This window comes from Pagrus pagrus, assembly GCF_965226575.1.
Source record: "Pagrus pagrus genome assembly, chromosome: 12".
Taxonomy (NCBI): domain Eukaryota; kingdom Metazoa; phylum Chordata; class Actinopteri; order Spariformes; family Sparidae; genus Pagrus; species Pagrus pagrus.
Window position 1 is genome coordinate 23,749,389 of NC_140196.1, and position 21,963 is coordinate 23,771,351.

A 21,963-nucleotide genomic window follows, 5' to 3' on the forward strand; every position below is an offset into this window, starting at 1 on the left:
TACTGCTGTGTTCCAGGTTGCGAGTCGTGTAAACACAGGGAATCTGACAGATCGTTATCATCTCACCTGCTTTCTGATTGATCAGCAACTGAAAGAGTTTGGATGTTGATGATCTGGAGGCACGTCTGGGCCTTCTGTCAATGTAAAACAACATATTTCATCACTCATAAGCTTCTGTTAGGCAACAGCTAACATTAGCATCAACCACTACTGTTTGATGGTGTTACACGATATGCTAGGAGAGGCGTAAATTAATTCTGAAATATCAACACACACATCTTGGACACATTTATTTTGGAAGTGACACACTGGATGTGGTCAAACGGAAACGTTGATGTTAGAAAGTCGCTAATGGCTTTTCACATGAGTTGTAGGTCAACCGAACAACTTCAAATGACACCAAAGTTATCTGGGTGAGTAAATGATCATATATTTTGCTAGAAATAAGGTCCAGGTTGTAAAAAACGGTAGTTATCCTTTAAGTAGCTACATGATAGCAGTTTGTCAGACTCTCTACATTTATACGACTTGCAACCAGGAACACAGCAGCAGTGTATTATCCCAGCTTTCGAGCTGAATGTGACATCAGAGGAAAATTTCCCGCCATGTGAATATGGTCTATAACAGATTAACTCAAGAAGCACCTCTCGTGGTCCGAATGCGCTCGTGAACTGGATGTTCTCTAACACAGTTTATTAAATCAAGTGTATATCGTTACGATAATGTTTTAATAAACTTAAAGTTGAAATGTTTAGGTAACTTTTAGCTAGATTAACCCTCCAGGACTGAACTTTACTGAGGCTGAAATGACACTTTGAGAGTGAACCCAAACAGTAAACAACACACAGACACAATAAGTAACTAGCTGGTTAACATATGTCGGTGGAGCGTTCAGCAGCTACAAAGCGTGATATTTCCCCTGGGAGTTGGATCTGGATTACATTCATCAGATGGCCGAAGACACAGCTCCGAATAAATACTTATGTTACTCTGGTTGTGTAAATAAGAAGCCGTTTGCTAACAACTTGAAGGGTGATAATATGATAATTTGTAATTTTGAGTTTTTTTAATGAATTGAAGTGGCCCCGGGGCTGTAAGTGTGAACTGGATGGTGTTTAATGGCAATAATCACAACAGACATTTTAACTTGGCTTACACAGGTGTTTCTTATAAAGTTAGTGCTGCGTTGCACAGCAACAATAACTAGAATTAAGGGCATCGTTACTGTTTTTTCGTGTCACTTGTGCTTTTCCTCCATTCAAAGTGCTGATGATTCAGGATAATCAGGGTGTTACAGAAAGCCACAAGACATGTAAAGTACAGTACGAGATGTTCATTGTCAAAATATCAGAGGAGCCTCATTGTGTCTTTTGTGAAAAAACTAAATTAAAATTCAGCTCCTTGTTTCCTTAATATTGTTAGCGCCTCAGAATGACAGTGCATGCATCAGGGAGCATGAATTGGGTGCTTTGAATGGGGGCAGAACAGAGAAACTCTAGGAACCACTGCTCTGAATAATCCACTGAAGATGCTGTGAAAGGCTTTTACAGTGACTTCGGCAGAAAGTAGTTCTGGTGGAAAAACGTTCACAGTGTGCTCTGTTGATTGTCAGTAACAAGAGAAGAAAGTGATGCTGCCCTTTAAATGTTCCCTTTAATGGAAGAAACCACAGATGTTATTTTACCTCAGCTGTACAGTTCTGGAGGTAGAATTTCACAAAGCGATATCCAAAAACATGGACGATTAAAATCAAAACTGTCTGCACGGCTAAATACCACCAGCAGTGATTGAGCGATCCGACCTTTGAGCGTAATCCGTCAAGCACTTCTCAAGCTTAATGGAAGCGAACACGATCTTAAATGCCACAGTTTTACCTCAGACTTGTTCGATAAAATTGTCATATTTTCCGTGCAGTCTGGTATTACTTTCCTCCCTTCCTAAGAAAGTTAAAGACAGGAGCCAGAGGGGACCGTCTACTGCTAAAAATACATCTGCAGTGGCTGCTCACCTGAAATAGTTTGAGAAACAAAGTCGGCATCAGTCACACGGATATGGATTGGTATCCTTCAAACAACACTTTTGGTACACACATAGGATTAAAAATACTAAAAGCCACTCCTTTTACATCTAATTTTTACTTTTAGTCAACATGGTGTAATCTGATAGCATTAATGATCGTCTGGGAAACTGGGGTTTGATCACTAAACGGGTCGGTTCACCAACACTTCCTTTAACACCAAAGGCACAAAATCATGGCACAAACAAGGATGAACACATCTCTGCCAGCTCCGCCCTGGTTTTAGCAGGTGTAGAGAAGAAGTGCCTCGGGCTCAAAAAGCGAGAGCACTGCTCCCTCCAGCCATTCGCATGAGATCACATCAGATAGCTTTGAGCTTGTGAGGCTGGTACAGTAACTATCTGGAGTGGATAAATGGGAGGACTCTTGAGAGGAAGGCAAACTGGCAAAGAGACAGAGGGGTGAGGAGAGAGACGGAGAGGGAGAGGGAGAGAGACGGGGTTGGAGAAAGGCTTTGAGGAGTAATGGTTGCTTGGAGACTGTCGTCAAGGAGACGATGAGTCCTTTGGCATCTCAGATGTCCTATATTTATATTTATATTTATGTTGATTTTCAGAAAGAGGAGGTATTTCCGTTTGTTTTGCTTTTTTTCCCCTCATAGTAGGTGAATAAGAGACAGGCGGCGATGAGCGCACGGATAAGATGAACTAAACAGAGAAAAGCCTGGATTTTTCTCTTTTTTTTCTTTCACAGTGCGTCTCACAGAGCGGGAGATGACACATAAAGGATTTTATCACACTTAAACAGGTCAGATAACTGTCAGATAATAGCATACATTTGACAGCTGCACAGAAGCCTGCAGGAAACAGAGAGGGGCACGGGGACAATATGATAGAGTTTCTCTCTGTGACACCCTATCAGTCTCTCAAATCGTGACAGAAAATCCTCCCTCTCTCTGTCGCTGACTCATTCTGTGGGCACTCGCTGTGATTTCCGGGCAAAAGAATACTTTCTCGTGAGCAGGGAAGACAGAGGCAGCTCAAAAAGACGAAAAGCCACCTACTGCGTGCCAGTGAAAGCCTGTCGAACTTGCTCCTCACTTTGCGCCAAAGAAAGGCTATTTCCAGTGAGCACTGTGTATAACTAATGAGATGCATATTTTCCTGAAGTGTGGGTGGAGGCATGTGAGCTAGGAGGTAATAATGGAAAAGGTCTTTGGAAGTGTGTTTGGGGACACGTGGACGCTGCAGAGATTGGCCAGACGCCTGTGTGGCCAGACATTGAGTGGCATTGAAGGAAGCATTGCTCAATCCCCGGGGAATGTGTTTTCAATTTGTTTTCAAGGAGGAATGTCTCACTGTACCCCAAAAGGTCACTGTTCCTCTGCTTTGTCTCCAGAGCGCAGAGCTGATTATACATGCACAGGGCTATAATAACCAAACAACAAAAGGAAGCCAGACCAGCCTCGCTTCAATATTGCGCTCAGAATAGAGCACGTGTAATTAAAACTGGCTCGGTCAAAGCAAGAAGCCAAAAAGGAAACATCAGGCCAGCTGATTGTAATAACGGGTTGAAGAAGAAGAAGGCACAAATCAGCGTCCGAGCTGAAGGCCTTACACATTCCACTAATGTGGATTAATGACAGGTCCACAGACGAGAGCAAACCCTGTGCTCTGCAAAGAAAGAGCAAACGATAACGAGATGGCGTCATGAGGTTAGGATTGATCTCAACATTAGCTTACATTGATTTAATGGAAAAACTTGTGTCTGGGAGTCCGAATAAATGGAAAAACATGACTGCACCGCACAGATTCAGACGTTTCATCCCACATGAAATGTCAAAAAATGACCAGACCTTTGTTATATATTTTGTTGTGTTCTTAAAATATCACAGAAGCGTTATAGTGCGTTACATTTGGACACCTGTCACCTGACGTCATCAGTTAAAGGTGCACTATATCATTTTGGGGAAGACATTTTTAATGCTTGAACAAACTAGATAAACAAATTCACTTAATTTAAACACTGACCTCAAAGGACAATGCAATTTCGTACTTTGTGTATATGTGGCGGACCCTGCCACCTTTCACGCTTCAATCAGTGTTCTGGAGACCTTATTTTCCTCTGAGAACAGCTTGTTTATTCAGTCATGGAAAAATGTATATTTTTAAGTTTGTTTTATTACCTCAATAATATTGTTAATATTAAAATTCAGAGTTTGAATTTCTTCTCCAAAACTACATGTTGCCTGTTTGAAGACACACCCTGAGGCAGGTAGCCCTGTTGTAATGGTAATGCAAATCCCTGTTGAGCCAGCACATATGCATAGAAAAGCCCCATTAGTGTCAGAAATAACATACTGTGCATTTCAGTAAATGCACAAATATCATGCTGTTAATAGTGATTTAGTTTATATACCATATATTTCTCTATTATTATGCATTAATTATTAAATAACTGTTTTTATTGTTTCACATATGGCTGCAACTAATGGTTATTCATCATGGATTCAAAAATGGAAGAAATGCCTATCCCAATTATCTGGAGCTCAGAGTGACACCTTCAAATGTTTTTTTCATTCAAGCAACAGTCTCAACTGAAATGGGATTATTCAAGAAGTCGGAACAGCTGCTAATGTCAATTAAAACTAAGTGCATCCAATTACTGGTCTCTGGAGGTTCAGAATTTGTTACCAGTGCAGATGGAATATTCCATACTGTTGATTCTGCCGTGGGAAACACAGAGGAGACACAGATGTATGAATATGGTACAGAAAGGCCACAGGTTCAGTAACATCATGCATATGAATATTCTGATACAGAGATGAACTAACAGTCTGACCTGTAGACTTAACACCTGCTAACATTGTATATGTTGAGTGCAAATCACATGCTAAAGTAATGCATAATGTATCACTCATGATTATTTAATGTGTGGAGTAATGCATTATGAACACGTTAAGAAAGGATCGAGTCACTATGAGTTTATGTGACTGGCTCAATGGGTGATCCATTAATGACTTTTAAAATAATGGAGCAGCTGCCAGCTGACAAGTCAGGGGAGAATGGACGGACGTGTTTAAACAATACATCATGTTTACATTGTAATGAAGTGAGAAAGAAAAGCTGGCTTTTAATCGGAAATCTGATTGTAGCTTGTCAACATTACCAGAGAATCCAGATCAGTCAGTGACGTGTACAGGAGGTGTTTGCTTGTCACTGCCAGTCTGATTATAAAAAGCCTCATATTTCTGTTTCTGACCGGCTGATCGAATGCATGGCTCTGAAATATCCATCTTTGTTAATGGATTCCATATCATTTGGTGGAATTCTAGTTAAGATAGTTATATCACTAGTTATAGCACTATGTGTATAGTTGACTATTTGGTGTTATATTATGCAAATAGAAAAGTTTGGGAGTTACAAAAGCCTGTAAAGATTCCTCATCTGTGGGAAACACTGAGTAACCAGGACAGTGTTTCAGGACACTTTGATGTTGAGTTTTCAGGGGTAACATTTTTGACTTGCTTTGATCACTGCAAACAAAATTTCATTCAGCTTAAATGTACAAGGACGTTCAAAGCTTCACTACAACAAGACCTCCGGGCTATCTCCATAGTTCAGAGCTCTTTGAGGTAAGTGGGACAGTGTTAAGTTTTTTCTCTGTTTGACTTAAATATTATTAAATATTTTTTGATGACAGATCCTGCTTCAGTTTTCTCTCAGGGCCCTGTCATGCTTTTGTGGTGCGCAGAAATACTATCATACCTTGCGCACTTACTGACCAGAGAAACACTCATGATGTAATACAACGCAATGCAGAACCTGCATTAATAACTACCTGAGCCTGTACCTTGGTGTTAATGTCATGTGCTATACTATAGTGAAAGATGTTTTGAATATTTTTTCCTCTTTTAATTCATATAAGTGGAAGGGCAAAAACATTAGAAACATAGTAATACTTTAAAATGAGGGACACAAAATTTTGAGTAGTTACTTTAGGAAACAAATGAAGACTGAAGACTGCTAGTTAGCCATTAGTTAACACTTAGTTAATCAACTAATCATTAACTAATCATTCTCTACTCTATACAATTGTATTAGGAGTTACTCATTAACTAATGATTAACGAGCGGGTAGTTCCTTATTCGTCCCCTAGTAACTACTCAAAATTGTGTGTTCCTTATTGTAAAGTAACATCTGGTAATAAACTACAGTAAAGTGGAGCAACCCAACTCAACCTAGGCCCTAAAAAACATCGAACAGTTTCAAGAAATTCAGTATTTATCTCAATTTTAATGACCAATGGAATGTCAGGTGAAGTTTCTTAGACCAGAAAACATTTCTGAAGCTTCAGTACAAAACAACCTTGCAGCACTTTCCCAAACAACTGAAGTAGATAGACTCACTTTAAAATGATCTCATTAAATTAAATCAAACTGCAAGAAACTGTAAATGAATTGCCAGTGTAGTTATGACCAAGAGGTTTGGTGGCCCTTATTGTTGGGGGTCACATGTGCCATCTTGAAGCATTGCTACTTGTTTCTCTGCCAAGATAAAGGCCCTCCTTCTTCAAATCAATAGGTAATCAATGTTCTCCCTGGTCACTAAGCTATGTGTCTCCAACAGGCCTGAGGCCAAACAGACTCACTGCTGAGACACAGAATGTTTTCTAATAGCCTGAATTTGTTTGGTTTCTGGGAGGAACTCATTAAATCATTTAGGGGAACAGAGGAGCTTCAAAGATTTTCTGATCTTTTTCACTCTTACTTCAGACGTTTTCTCCCAAATGTCTAAATGTAAAAAAACACATTTCTATATTTAAGTATGCATATATGCAGACTGGATTAGTTTATGTTGTGTCATTATCAGGCAGTGATACTTAAAGCAAATACAACAAAATGAAGCAGCTTAAAAAACAGATGTAGTGTCAGCACTTCTAAGTGACTATATGTTCTCACATTTGAATTGGTGTTGCTTCACTCATCTGAGGACCTGGACCACCACCAGACAAGACTTGGAGAATAAATGCTACGCTAGCAACCCCTAGTGGCCAAGTAACTCTTTGCAAACGTATATATGACCACTGTATATTGCCATTCTTAGGGACCCAAGCTCACACAAATTAGGAAACATTTCTTCTTTTATTGTTTTTTATCCAATTACATAGCAAAAACAACACTAACAAACTATTTAAATATATATTTCTTTCACTCAAGAATGTCACTGAAGAGTTTCCGCTTCTTAGACTCGCCGGTCTGGATTTCCTGCCAGTGGGCTCTTCTGTGCATGAAGTGGGAGAGGGCGAATTTGGCCCAGATGTGGCGAGCGAACTGGTCTGACCTCAGCTGGCTTTCACTCCCCACTGGAAGGGAAGGAGAGATGGGAGAGGAAGGAGGTCATTTACAGAGATGTGAACTACAGGCAAGGTGTGAAACCAAATTAAAAAAAAGAACTAGTCAGGATTGGTGTCATGATTTGTATTACCTAGTTCCTGTGCGATGCTTTGCCTGTGATTGACTGAAGCACCGTTCCATATGGCTTCCAGGACCCGACTTCCTAACCTGGAGCAGGCCATCTGAACATACTGACCCTGTGGGGACAGAAATGAAGACAGAATGAAACATGTTATCCATTTATAAAAGCTAAAGAAGCAAGAACACTTACATAATATTGAGACTGTTGATAATGTTTCTCTCCATACACTATCTCACAAGGAGGACTCGAGCATAGGGGAACATAATTATAATGACCTGACTGCTCCTGTAGTGAAAAAAAGTTTGTGAGTAATATCTTGTTGATAGATGTCCACATTGTGCACTTCTTAAGGAGTTAATTGTGTTGAGATGTTTATCACCCCACATGTTAGTTTGCCTTTGAAAACAGCTGGATCTATGAGATCTGCGGACTTCTGGCTGAACCAAGGTGGTTCAATGAATCAGCATCCTATGAGGAGTTTCTCGCAGCTACAGCGCTGGTTTTGGTGTGATGACAGCGAGGTTGTTTTTGTAAACAACAATGGCGGCTCCTCAAGAGGTTAGCATAGATGCTGCTATAGCATCAGATATATCAGAAGCCTTTGCTCTTATCCCGACTGCCTTCGATAAGAGTTTGATTTACTGTCAGCTTGTGATAGACAGATGTTTCTGTCAATCACCTGTCAAGTAGTTTTTTGAAAGTGTCTGCCCTTTTCCAAACAGTTCCTAATGACTCTTTTCCAGATGGTTCTGTGACTCAAACCATCTGGCGCGTCAGGTGAGGTGTTCATTAAAGGCAGTGAATGAACAACATGAGGTAATTGTTCAAACATCTACCCTCTCTCTGAACAAAGAGAGCCAAATGACATACTGTTGCAAAATGTATTTTTTCCTTAGGCTTTATTTTCTGTATTAGTGTTTTTCCAAAAGTCTAATGGATCTTGAAGGAGGCTTTCTTAATCCTGTATCAGGACCTGGAAGTTCAGCCTCCATTTCCTCTCTCTATTAGTTAAATTTCATTTTCACAGTCTACACAGAGACTAGAAGCATATGTAGAAAAGTTATAAGAAACAGCAGCCGCATTTGAAGTAGAGCAGCAGTTACTGTGAAATTCATTCCCTCAAAAAGAAGCAACACCAACCATTTGCATTAAGATAAACACATCTTAATCCCACTTTTGGTATTCTACAGTTTTGGTGTTAACAAATCCCATTAAAAAGACCAAAACCAACAGTGTGCTGGTTTTCCACGTCTTCCTCAGCCTGTCTCTTAGCCCCAGGCAAGTTTGTTCCCACTGAAGATGTAGAAAAGGCTCAATAATTCCCTTAAACAGCTCTTCACTGTAGTTTTGAGTGTTTTTTGAGGACTCGTACCTCCAGTCTCTTGAGGATCTTGCCTCTTCCTTTGTCGCTGGATGTAGTGATGAGGGCCTGGAGGACATGGCTGCCTGCGGGGTCCGAGGCCAGCGTCAGGAGGTCAGCAGGGGTCAGGGTGCGCAGGCTGCTCAGGAGGAGCGAGCGCTCCTTGAACCGGGCCAGCGCCTGGACCAGCCGGGAGCCGTGGTAACAGATGGAGGACAGCGGGACCTAGACATGATCAAGAAGGCTGGAAATCAACCTCACTGCATCTGTTTTCAACGGGCTGACAGTGGTGTTGCAGTTTTGCACTAGTAACTAAACTGTAATGTTGACGTAACTGAAAACCCAGTTGTCTCAGTGGTTTACCTCCGTCTGTGTGTTGCCCTCTGCTGTGTCAGAGTGGTAGTACACCTCATAGGCGAGCAGGGACATGAAGAGCGGGAGGCAGCTGACGTGTCGGGAGCCAGGCTCAGCACAGTGGAACGCCTGGGAGGCAACACATCAACAGGGGTTTCATTACCCACAAATCAAACATTAAGTTGTTTCATTGTGCTGTTTTGCACAATTTCAGTCATAAAAAAGGAGAAATGAAAAGAAACAAGGGTATTGTTCTGTTGATTTAAGACCCCTGTGGCCATTATGTCTCAATAACAAACACTTACACGCAGGAGGCACTGCATCAACTCTTCCTGTTTCTCCTCGCTCTCTGCGCAGCTCTCTGCCAGCTGGACGATCACACCCATGTGACCTGCGGCCAAGATGGCCTCCAAACCTTGGATCAGCTCATCAAACAACCTCAAGAACTACAGAAGAGAAAGAGAGAGAATTGAATCGTTCTCGCAATGAAAAAATCCTGACAGTGATCCGTGTGACATGCAGACATTATGACCCACCACTTTGTATTTGGCCGAGGCTGCTGTTAGCCTCTGTATGGGGAAGTTGGCGATGGGATGGAGGGCTAAGTCAACCAGATGACCCTTGAGGTGGTTCTTGTAGAGGTCGCGGAGCAGGGCCTTGTGGGACAGCTGGATGGCGGTCTCAATGAGGCGGCTGGAGGCCTGGTCCTTGAGAAAGACCAGGAGAGGACTGCAAAGGAGCGCAGAAACAAGAGCAGCCTTTAACAAAACATTTCATGGTAATAGGCACTCATCTGTGGACGAACGGAAGAGAGCCGTCCCTGACCTCACTCCTGGAGCGGCGCTGCGGCTCGTCAGATACTCCATGATGCGTTTGAGGAGCTGTTTGCAGAGTTTGGGCCGTTTTCTGTGACACACGGTCAACATGGTCTGGAACACTGCGCTGGAAATAGCATCTGTCACACTTACTGGAAAAGGAGGAACAACAGGAGAGAAAAATGCTTGTTAACACTTTCTGCCAATTTAAAAATGCCCTGTGGCAAAGTAAACAAAACATTCAGGGTTTCTTCAGAAAAAACACCCGGTGTGTATCCCCTGAGGTCTAACTAATGTGTTGTATGCATTTTCCTCTCGAGTTACACCAATAAATCAGGCCAGTAGCTTATTGCACATATATCAGTGTCAGTGTATACTGTATGTTGGCAGAGAAGAACCAGATAATTGCTGGACAGAAAATGTATATTTATTAGTTCTTGCTTTGCCAGACTCTTCCAAGGAAGATTGCAAGAGCTGCTTCCTCAGACACACATGTGCTCTCTCTCCAGTTATCCAGACGCTTCTGTTGACTAGAAACTGCTGTTAAATGTGATTAAACATGTGGACAAAACAGAGTTACTCTTTGTCCCTGTGCAGCAGAGCTCTGTTAAAAGCCACTTACGCTTCTCTTTGGCGTGTGCACTCGCCCCAAGGTTACTTATTGATTATTTCATTTCATTTTGACATCAAACACGAGAGGTCAGCTTCATTGTAGAAATTCTAAACACAATCTAGACGACTTTCTATTCAGAAAAGCTGCCCTTGGGCACTTCCACTATGACTTGCTTAAGAGTCCTCACTCGCATTTAATGGGCTCAAATGTTTTTCTGACTCCAAGAAAAACGTCAGATCAGTGAGCAGAGAGCACGAAGAGGAAGAAGAGGAGGCAGCAGCACTGTAGACAGTCTGCCACATTATTTCAAACGCTCCCTTTTAAAAGATCATGGGGCATTCATTAACCAAGTATTCAAAATGTTCGTGCACAAAGGGTAAGCTACCGTTTCCAGCGCTCACAGTGATGGCTTACACTACCAAACAGACCAAGCAAAGAAAAACGTTTGAAGAAAAGAGGCAAAGAGAGTCAAATGAAAAAAAGTCATTGAAGTGTGAGCACGTATCATTTGCTTGGCAATACTAAGCGTTTGATGAGAGCTGACTCACGATTAACGTTGTCCATCAAGGTCTCTGTGAGGCTTTTGAGCTCGTACCAAAATGATGTGGGAATCTCAAAGTCTGTCAGCTGGGGAGCAATGTTACGTTCTTTAGCACCTGGAGAAAAACAGGAACAACAAAAGACAAACGATGACATGAATGCAAGCGTCAAGGGAAAAGCCACAAGTGTGGTGAAGTCCTGTCATACTGGAGTGGCCTAGAAGAACTGAAACTGTCAGGAAGAAAATTAAACTTCTGATCTGTCGGACTGAGGTGAAAAAGCACATCGAATGGGTGAAGTCACTTATTTTCTAGCAGCTCAGGCAGCTCTTAATCTGTCTGCTGAGGGTCGACTTGTGCCACTGTTGCCAGACACCGGGCAATGTTGGGTCACAGACGTTCAACAACAACAATAACAGCTTGATGTTGAGATTTCAAACTGTGAGGCGCACCTCACAGGAGGGGGGCTGCTGTTGGAGCTGCAGCAACAACTGTGACACACAGCTCACACTCACGGAGGCTTTAAAACCCTCTTAGGTCTCAGATTGTCTCAGGTCGCCTCAAAAATCATTTTCCTTCTCGGAGTCAAAACACAGTCACAACTGAATACACAAACACCTTTTTAGATTCACTGAGACTTTTGCCCTCGGAGGATTATCATTATATTCAATGTCCATCATCTGCTAAGAAATCAAGCAAAACTGACGCTCCATAGAACTACAGAAATTGCCTAATTTGGCGTACTTTTAAATGCCAACTTGTTGATGCCAAATACAGGGTAAGAAAAACACTGAGCAAACCAACTGCAGCAACAGTATACGTCTCCCAAAGCCCCTAAATATTTGAACTGTAGTTCAACATCCTGGAGCGTTAGGGACTAGGACCACACCAGACGTGCCCTTATAAAGAAACAACAGTGGTTTTACTCGTGACGCCTTTGCAGCGAAACATCTCTGTGTGATCAGCCACTAATATAAACCTTTTCATGTTTTTTCTTTTTTTCATGTTAAACTGTGAATATTTTTTGACATTACAGAAGCTCAGAGGTTCCCATTAACACTGGGGGATTTGGGCGATGTTACAGTTCTATTTTGCGTGATGGGGCAGTGTCAGATTTGGGAGCTTACGGAGGCTGTTCATGGACACACAGACATGGACTTACACTTCCAGAGGATATCAATATCTCTATGTCCATCGCAAAGAAAATGTACATAAATCTGCTTAGAAATCAAAGGAAAAAAAGACACTTATAACAACAGAACTTGCCTAGGAATCATCATGTTTTTAAGTTTTCTTCTCTATCAAAATGATCCAGTGATAATCTATACATCAATGTGTACACTGGAAGGACTTGCTGCTAGCTAATTCGGCATTCATTTAATGATGCCAGTTTGCTGATGCCAAATATAGGCTTTGAAAAACATGGCTCAAGTTGTTGCTGATAGCTTATCAACAGCAGCAACACTGTGCTTCCTGTTTTTGTGCTTCCATATATTTTTAGATTCCATATGACACTTAAAAGGGGTAACAATATCTCACATGTCTATATGCTTAGAAATCATAGAAAGATGATGCTTATAACAACAGAACTTCCATATGAAAATGATCCAGTGATAGTTATCTATACATCCATATGTTGACAGCAAAAAGTAACTGCTAATAGCTAATTCGGCATATTTTTTAATGATGCCAGTTAGTTGATTCCAATATAGGCTGTGAAAACAGTGGCACAGAGTCAGACTTTGAAAACCGCTGCGGTATGCATAGCAGTGAGTTTGTGTGTGTGCGTACCTGGACGAGACTCGGTACGTGGCGGTCCGAGACAACCTGCCAGCACATGTAGGAGTGTGCGCACCACGTGTGAGCCATGAACATGTTTGACGAACTCAGCGCAGTTGTCTCTCACCACCTGGCTAAAAGACAACACCTGGGCCTCCAACACTCCACAACTCTCCTCTTCTTCTTCTTCTGTGGTAGCAGACTTCTGTGAGGACTCTAAACATGAATGGATACAGAGGAGGCACACAGGGGTCAGGGGTCTGCTGTTGGTTTTGTGTGATTTCACCTATTTTCTCCTATCTCAATGAAACATGTAATCTTACCCATCCACTTGGATATCTGTCTGATGGCACTCTCCACCACATGGCCGCCGCACCGGTCACAAGAGACCGTCTTAAACCCGGACCCCGATTCTCCTCCCAGTTCAGCCATCACCTCCCCCACCTGGTCAGGACTGGACAGTGGGAGCAGCCGCTGCAGAGTGATGCTTCCAGTCTGGTCCATCGCCACCAGGGCTGCTTTACCTTTAACTTCTATGAGGACATTCTCCACAAACATCTCTATGGAAGAAATATAAGGAGACACAGCGAGAGATCATACACAGTTACAGATAGAGTAATCGAGACAAATATTAAGTAAAAGGAAAGAAACATTTGAAATGAGAAACTGGACACTGGTTGAAGTCAACTAAGAATATAACTATAATGGAACTGGACAGATGGAGGCAGCGTAAGCTGCTTGTTACATTTCAGGTAAAATAATGCAATGAGGCTGTAATAAGCAGATTAATGTTATACCAATCAGAAAGCTAGTTAAAATGTACTAGGGCTGTAACGATTCATCGAGTTACTCGAGTTACTCGATTACAAAAATTGGTCGAGGCAAAAACTCTGCCTCGAAGCGTCGTTACATTCCTATGACGCGCAGGGATCTTGAATGTTCCACACGGACCTTTGTTAATACTACTGCGTAAAGTGCCGTACACGGACACGGAGAGCCCTCTCCGTCGCCGGAGAGCCTGACGGAGAGCCTCTCCGTACTCTCCGGGCGCGGAGTGTCCGTCACTTCTCCAGTTCTCCAGCAGCCCGGGGGGGATTGCATTGCGTATCCGCCACCACGACGGAGAACTGCGAAGGCTCGAGATGACATGCCAGAGCAGAATCAGTTTGTGCGCGTTTAAAAAACGTAGATATGATATCTGCTTTACAGACAGTTGAGACCGACGTGACATGTTCTCTCTCTCTGTCTGTCTGTAAGTGTGTGTGCACGTGTGTTTGTTTACTGTACGTCGGTCCGGAGCTCCTCCCTTCGTAAAACAGAGCGGAGGAGAATTGTAGATGCGCGACGATGAAGAAATTAATAATTAAATGAACACGGTCCGGACCGGTTCTATAGGAAAAGTGACCTTAAATGACTTCTGTTGTGATTTGGTGCTATGTATAACATAAAATTATATATAACACAGCATGCGTGCACACACATAGGTTGCTAGGTTACCATAGCAAATAGGCCTATCCCAGAGATTATATATTATTTGTTAGTAGGTGGTTAGAAGGTGCAATCCCTTTTTGTAATGTTGTATAAGACAACACTAAGGCAAAATGGCCGTTACTATTTAAGTTTGTATTGATTCATAGTGTTACATGTTATACATGTTTTACAGTAAGTTGAAACTGTATTGTTATTTAATTGTTTGCACTTGCACTAAATGTGTAAATTGCAATAAAGTTTTGGAGCCAAATGTTGGAGTTGTAAGAAATACCTCTGTTTTTTAAAGAAATAAAAGCCAAATGGTTGATCATTTTACAGCCACATCATTTTCGTCATGCATTATTTGTTTTGGTTGTTTAAAAATGCAAAAAAAAAAAATATATATATATATACGATTAATCGATTAATCGATCGATAAAGTGCTAGATTAATCGATTCCAAAAAGAATCGATAGCTACAGCCCTAAAATGTACACATGGCAGAGAAAATCTGTTTTCTCCAGGTGAACATATCTGGATAAAAAAATCGGGTGTCCTTAGTCCTTTACTCCAGTTACTGTCAAGAGGTCGACTGTAACCTGGTTACTTAAAGGGACAATAAGAATTTTAGTTGAAAACATTCAAAAATAGCATTATCAACAGATTAATTGTGTCTATGTTGCAGTGATATCTATTTAAGTTAGCATGCTAACCAGCTAACCCAAGCCCGTCCTGGTCCAAAGCTCCTGTACCAGTCGTGTAAACACCAACACTTCCCTGCTCCCTGAGCTCCTACTTCAAACTGCTAGCTGCACAGCTAACTAAGCTAACCAGCTAAGGGCAGTTAAAGTTAGCAGCACCTAGTGGTTACTACTCGTTTAAATAAACGTAAACAAAACTGTCTCCATCCAGCCGTCTCATCATAAGGCAATTAAAATATTTACTGAAATCAATCGTAATAATCGATTAACCATTTCATTTATTTTTCAAGCAAACATGGCTTCCTCATTCTCTGGTTCCAGCTTCTCTAACGTGAGGATTTGAAGCTTGTAGTAGTGAAACTGAATGCTTATGAATTTAGACTGTTGATCGGTTCATTGAAACAAGATATCTGAAGGCTATGACAATGCCACTTTGAGTTCTGGGAAATTATATATTTTTTGTATGTATCTCATATTTTCTGAGATTTTCAGACAAAAGGACTGATCGATTCATTGAGAAAATAATCAGCCAATTAATCAATAATGAAAGTTATTGCTAGATGCAGCCCCAGTTTAAAGTGTTTTGACATCCGTGTATATATATGTTACCTGACACCAGCAGCTGTACATGAACTGTGCCTTAATAAAATACAGTGTAAAACATGGGTGAAGATATGATTTAATTCAGAACGTCTGATTCAAGTTCAAGTTCAAGTAAAGACGACGAAGGAATGTGACCAGGCATTTTTGAGTTCACAGTATTTCACACTCTGTGCTAGAAAAGTGTTTATAAACTATCTGGAGCCTTTGTTCATTTTAGCCTGTATTAGAAAAAAGCATTTTAAGTAATTCTGACAACCAGCCCTGAAAAGAAAGGGAGACGGCAAAGCTATATAAAGCAATACATGCACATTAGGGCTGGATAATATATTAATATTTGTCATTGCTTGTTTTCTTGTTATAATATCATAATTCATTTAACTGTTAATGAATCTCTGGTTCGCTTCAATGTCTGATTTCACTTCTAATAATTCTGCACTAAAAATGAGAGCGAGGCTTCAACTAACAATTTTTTTCATTATCAAATAATCTGTCAATTTATGTTTGTTTGTTTGTTTTTCATGTTTGTCTTACAAAAAGTCAGAAAATAGTGTAAACTAAACGGCACAAGGTGGCATTTCTCCACTTCTTTTGCAATGACAATAACCCAAAGATATTTCATTTACTACGATATGAGACAAAGAAAAGCAGAAAATCCTCACTCGAGAAACTGAAGACGCAAATGTATGGCATAATTGTTTGAGAAATAACCCAAACAATAAGTCCTTCATTAGCTGTTTAAACGGCATGTTTTAAACTTTAGCCAGACAAACTAGCGGGGTTTTCCACACCTCAACACATATCACAAAACTTATATCTGTAGATGGCTTAATGATTTATTTCTCCCCATATAGGGCAGTTCAAAAGCCCAGACTTTAGTTCAAACTTAATGCTGTACTAGTCTAATGAGCCTTTCTCCCAACTTCCAGTCCTCCGCTTGCTCAGATCTCCAGAGAAGTAATCCCTCTCACCTCTCTCCTCATTATCCTCAAAGCCTTCACTGAGTCTTTCCCCGACTCGGCGGAAATAACCAACACTCAGGGCGTCCAGACGCTTCCTGCCACCGTCTCCCTGACCCTTTTCTCCCTCTTCGCCTCCCCTCCTCTTTCTCTCTCCTCCTCCTCCATCTTCACCGGGGTGTCTCCTCTTCTTTCCTCCACCTTTCTGCTGCTTCCTTTCTTCTGTTTTTGCCAGCATAGCTTGGACCTCCGAACACGCAGAATGTCTTGGTCTTGTTTGAGAGGGAGCTCAGTTCAAGTCTTCAGGCTGCCACATGAAACAGATGAGGGGTGAGACATAACGTAATCATTAGGAAGTGATGGTCAAAGTCACATTCACCTGAATCACAAGCAGTCTGTTATTCGAATGTTAGAAATTGGATACAAATACAAACAAATACTGGTATCTTGTGTAATCATATGAGAGATATTGTACTTTATATGCTTAGTATTGTTAAACTGTACAAATAGCAATAGAAAATTAGTCAACATTTCTGCTTTCAGGTCAATTTGTATTAGATTATGAAAGGTCAGTCAAATGTGAACTGAAAAAATGGGCGCACATTAAACATTTTTTCTCTTATCAATACATTTTAGTAGATAGGCAAGACAAAGTATTATAGTATAGAGTATTTCCTGTACCTACTGCGTATCTCAGTACAGATTGTTGTGCTTTCAATCTACCAATTCTTCTTACTGGTTGGGTAAGACTGAGGGCAATGTCAGTGAAGAAAAGTTGTGTAATCTACGTAAACTAGGGAATTTTGGTTGTTGGGTAACAGCAATGAATGCCGAATTTACCTCAGGCAACTAATGATTCAGTAAGTGTCAGAAGTCATGTCATACGAGGTCTATATAGTTGCAGATAAGCGGTGACACGTTAAATTGACATATCCTGGAAGAGGAGTTTGGCTGAAAGACGAGCTCTACGAGGTGGCGTTCATGCTAACTCCCTGCACGAGAGCAGTAACAGACTAGCTCGACCGTTTTTCGAAGAAGCGGACATATTGAACAAATTGTCGACGAACATTTAGTTAATACGTTTAACTTAATGTGTAGAAAAACGAAAAGATACGAACAAATTTTATGGAAGGCAACAAAATGTAGTTGAACTCACGTGTGAAAAGTGTAGACCTGACACTGGCGGTGTGTTGTGGGCGCATTGTGATGACGTAGTGTTGGGCGACGACTTCTGGTTCAGACTTTTTTTTTTCATGTGTACGATTTTTTATGGATATCTAGGACTTGCTTGCCTTTTAAATAGCTAATCATCTATTTACTTATTTGTATTGAATCCACGGTTATTTATTTATTTATCTATTTATTTATTTATTTTCTGTGTCAGTTTTCCCACCAGTCCTCAGAAAGAAACAAACACTAGCCAGCCTATCACTCCTTTAGTCACATAATTATGCCCTTTGAAAATAATAAAGTACCTGTGTGATGTTTTATTTACTTGCTATCAACGAGCACAGTTTGACAGAGCACAGCCAACCCGAAAATGTTTATAAATACCATTAAATTGTGTTTTGTTGGATGTGCAGCTTCACACAAGGTGTTAGTTGGTGTCATCTGTGCTGGCCCCATTAGTGCTACTGTGGTGTATTACTTTCCTTGTGGCCTACAGACAAATATCTAGTGTGAGAATATCACCATTTTTTCCCATTAAACAATATATAGCCTACATCTAATATTACCTACTATGCATTCTTGGCATAAACCTAAGTTATTGTTTATAGTTGCCTAAATTAACACAGATTTTGATAATTGTTGTACTTTAGTGTGTCAATTATAATGTCATAAGGTAACTCGGCTTTGGTTGTGACCACCAGAGGGCAGCATGGTAACTTCAGGAAATCAACCATGCTGCTCTGCCCTGTAAGAAAGGTTTCAGGGGCCATGTTCACCCAAAACCTCACTTTATGTGGCAACGATCAGAGGTGTGAATTTGAGCCCAGGGCGTTTGACTCAATCAGAAAGAGACCTGCAGTCCAACAATACAACACCGGTGACTCGAGACTTTGCCAGGTATTGGAAGACCTTCCCCAAGCCCAAAGCAGAAGAGCCTTGGCGGGTGCCAGCTCTGTGTTCAGTAGAAAATCAACAACCACTTTTCAATTTGCAGGTGTACTTGAAGGTCACCAGCGCTTGATTTGATGAGTATTTTAATGAAATAAAAATATTGGCTGGATTTCATTGAAGTGGCAGCAAAAAGAGAGGTTAGACTGAGAGATTGTGTTGGCACCCTCCGTGTTTGAAAACAGAAAAAAATCAGCTTAATAGATTCATTCCAGTAGGTAAGAGTTGAGTCCAAATCATTCAGGGTGCTTTTAATTCTGTTCTTTCAGTTTCAATAGAGAAATGCACTTTATCTTTCTTTTTGTCTTTGCTTGAGCACAATGTTGTTCATTTTTTCCCCGCACATTTAATGTTTTACCTCATCAAACCCTTTATCTTTCTAAATGTATTCTTATGTTGACTTTGATGCCAGCAACACATTCTGAGTGATCCTCTTGGAAGCCCTTAGAGAATCCTCTGAAGGCTCAGTCGTTCACAAGCAAAGACGGGTGAGGTTCAACACTTTGAGAAACAGATGATTGTATAAAGGATATTACTATGTGCGCTCAGGAACACTTCATGAAGCTGTTGTCAGTAAGCACAGGTCATTTACAAATGACTGCATTTTGTTGTCCAAACTTTTTTGGAATCAAGGTTGTAAACAGGCTGTATTCCCTCCTCATGTTTTCACATTGTGTTGATCGGTTCACATGTTTAATTGTCAAGGTCAGTGGCTGTTTTAAAAACAGTCACATTTTGTCAGGTACTAGACTAAATCAATCAGAATCAGAATCAGAAATACTTTATTGATCCCCGAGGGGAAATTGTTTTTGTTACAGCTGCTCCCATTCAAAGTCCAGAAATATGCAGAAAAATAATAATAATAATAAACTATATATAAGCAAGAACAACAAAAACAGAACAAACATACAAGAAATGTACATTCTACTAGAATATATCCGTATAGCATTTTTTATTACACTGTATATTATACAGTGTAATAAAAAATGCTACAGTTGACAATATATGGGTTATTGCACACTGTTTTTCTTAATTATTGCACATTAAAGAGAAACAAAGCGTCCAGAGTCCTCCTATTGACTCAGAGTGTCTGACACTCAGTTCCACAGGCAGGAATGATTTCCTGTGGCGCTGTGTGGTGATACTGTGACACTGTGCGTCTGCTCTGTTGCTTTTAAAACTTTAAAAACTAACATCTTAAAACTTTTTATTATTTTAAATGGGCATGTTTAAGACTCAAAATCTAACATTCAGGAATTCTGACCTATGCCCTGCTTTTGTCTTGCGAAATAATGGCACCGCCACTCTGTGACGATAATGACAGCATTATGGTTTCTTTGGAAAAGTGACATGCCCCTGGCTACAGCACATGTTTGTGAAATTAATGAACAGATCCGGAGGTGAGGCAAGTTGGAGGTGCTGGCGTCTTTTATGATGCCATACCTTTCACAAGTAAACTGCCGAAGCAGATAAAATCTCTCATCTAATGATTTTTATTAATTTGATTTTATTTATCCTGTGTGAAACCAAAGTAGTAATATTTTTATTGCTTTAATCTAACTTTTTACTTATTTTAAAAATACATCCAATCAGTTTTATTGCCTAAACTTAACCAAACTGCGACTGAAAAGCGAAAATATACTTTTAAATACCTGCAAAATTACATTTTTTTTCCTGTTCTGCAGCAATTTGTCCAAATGGTGGACGTGCTAGCTCAGATTGGGCGGCAACTCGGTTCAGGTTGTGACAATCGCAAAACATCGTAAACATTATACCTGCATGACATCTGCATGTATCGTCAGTGTGAGCATGTTAGCATGTTGATTTTAGCATTTAGCTCTGCTTTTAAATACTCATTGTCTCATAGAGCTGCAAACATGACTGTACACTCTTAATCCTGTTAGATCATTGAAACAAGGATTGCTCAAATGAAGCTGCGACACGATGAAAGATAGTCGTAATGCTTTGTACAGAGGACACGTGGAGAGAGCAAAAATCTTGCAATAGAATGAAAAATTACATTCTGGTTTGCACTTAGCTGGCTCCCTAAAATGTTCAATATTTTTCAGAACAAAACATATTACCTGTCTGAATTTGTGTTCTGTGTGTCTTTAATACACAGAGGAGAGACTGAGTGTTACAAGCTGGAAATGGTAATGGTATTGCAAATATTGTGATATTTGACATTCCATAACACGACTTTACATTAGATGATAGAAAGAAGCATGTTGCGACCTAAGAATTAGAGGAAAAAATTGGAGCCAATCTTAAGTCTGACGTTAGCTTAGCTCAACTTAAAGGCTGGAAGCAGGGGGAAACAGCTAGCCTAGCTCTGTCAAGTTAGCTATCCAAATACTGTGTAGGCTAATAAGCTATTAGCTCACCTAACCAATAACCGTCCTGTAAGACCATAGGTTTTTCTCCTTTTTGCTGTTGTTTTGTACAGATTAAACAAAGATGCAACATGTTAGCTAGTGAGCTCCAGAAGTGCTGAAGTGCTGAAACAGGCTAGCCGTTTCTCCCTGCTGCCTGTCTTTATGTAAAGCTAAGCGAACCAGCTGTTATCTGTGCCATTCACGTACGAACACGAGAGTGGTATCGGTCTCATCTAACCAGTCAAAAAAAGCAAATAAACGTACTGTATAATATGTCAAACTATTCCTTTAAAGCGGCTCTAAGGAGCTTCTGAGTTGATGCTGGAAGGAGGTTGTTAGCTTATGTTGGTGGACTCCATTTCTACCCTAACGTTAGCTTAGCTACTGTTGCTCTCTGAGAAACTGAGAAATGCACTTTATCTTTCTTTTTGTCTTTGCTTGAGCACAATGTTGTTCATTTTTTTCCCGCACATTTAATGTTTTACCTCATCAAACCCTTTATCTTTCTAAATGTATTCTTATGTTGACTTTGATGCCAGCAACACATTCTGAGTGATCCTCTTGGAGGCCCTTAGAGAATCCTCTGAAGGCTCAGTCGTTCACAAGCAAAGACGGGTGAGGTTCAACACTTTGAGAAACAGATGATTGTATAAAGGATATTACTATGTGCGCTCAGGAACACTTCATGAAGCTGTTGTCAGTAAGCACAGGTCATTTACAAATGACTGCATTTTGTTGTCCAAACTTTTTTGGAATCAAGGTTGTAAACAGGCTGTATTCCCTCCTC

At 40.6% G+C, this 21,963-nt stretch overlaps 1 protein-coding gene across 1 annotated transcript; it reads right to left on the bottom strand.

Moving 5' to 3' along the window:
* Positions 1 to 7,141: 7,141 nt before the first annotated feature.
* On the bottom strand, positions 7,142 to 17,929 carry nop9 (NOP9 nucleolar protein). Its single transcript, XM_084369084.1, has 12 exons — positions 17,840 to 17,929; positions 16,696 to 16,990; positions 13,278 to 13,514; positions 12,967 to 13,170; positions 11,185 to 11,292; positions 10,034 to 10,175; positions 9,745 to 9,937; positions 9,514 to 9,654; positions 9,218 to 9,337; positions 8,867 to 9,079; positions 7,504 to 7,609; positions 7,142 to 7,381 (listed from the first exon to the last, which is right to left on the bottom strand). Exons 2-12 carry the CDS (start codon positions 16,919 to 16,921, stop codon positions 7,227 to 7,229), a joined length of 1,845 nt encoding a protein of 614 aa, XP_084225210.1. The 5' UTR covers positions 16,922 to 16,990; positions 17,840 to 17,929; the 3' UTR covers positions 7,142 to 7,226.
* Between the last annotated feature and the right edge of the window lie 4,034 nt (positions 17,930 to 21,963).

Excerpts from the sequence above, each read along its gene's own strand:
- nop9 (XM_084369084.1), bottom strand. The coding sequence starts at position 16,921 with ATGCTGGCAAAAACAGAAGAAAGGAAGCAGCAGAAAGGTGGAGGAAAG. Across the intron at positions 9,655-9,744 it reads CCTCGGCCAAATACAAAGTG|TTCTTGAGGTTGTTTGATGA; the intron begins GTGGGTCATAAT and ends TCTCTTCTGTAG. Across the intron at positions 7,382-7,503 it reads AAGCATCGCACAGGAACTAG|TGGGGAGTGAAAGCCAGCTG; the intron begins GTAATACAAATC and ends CTTCCCTTCCAG.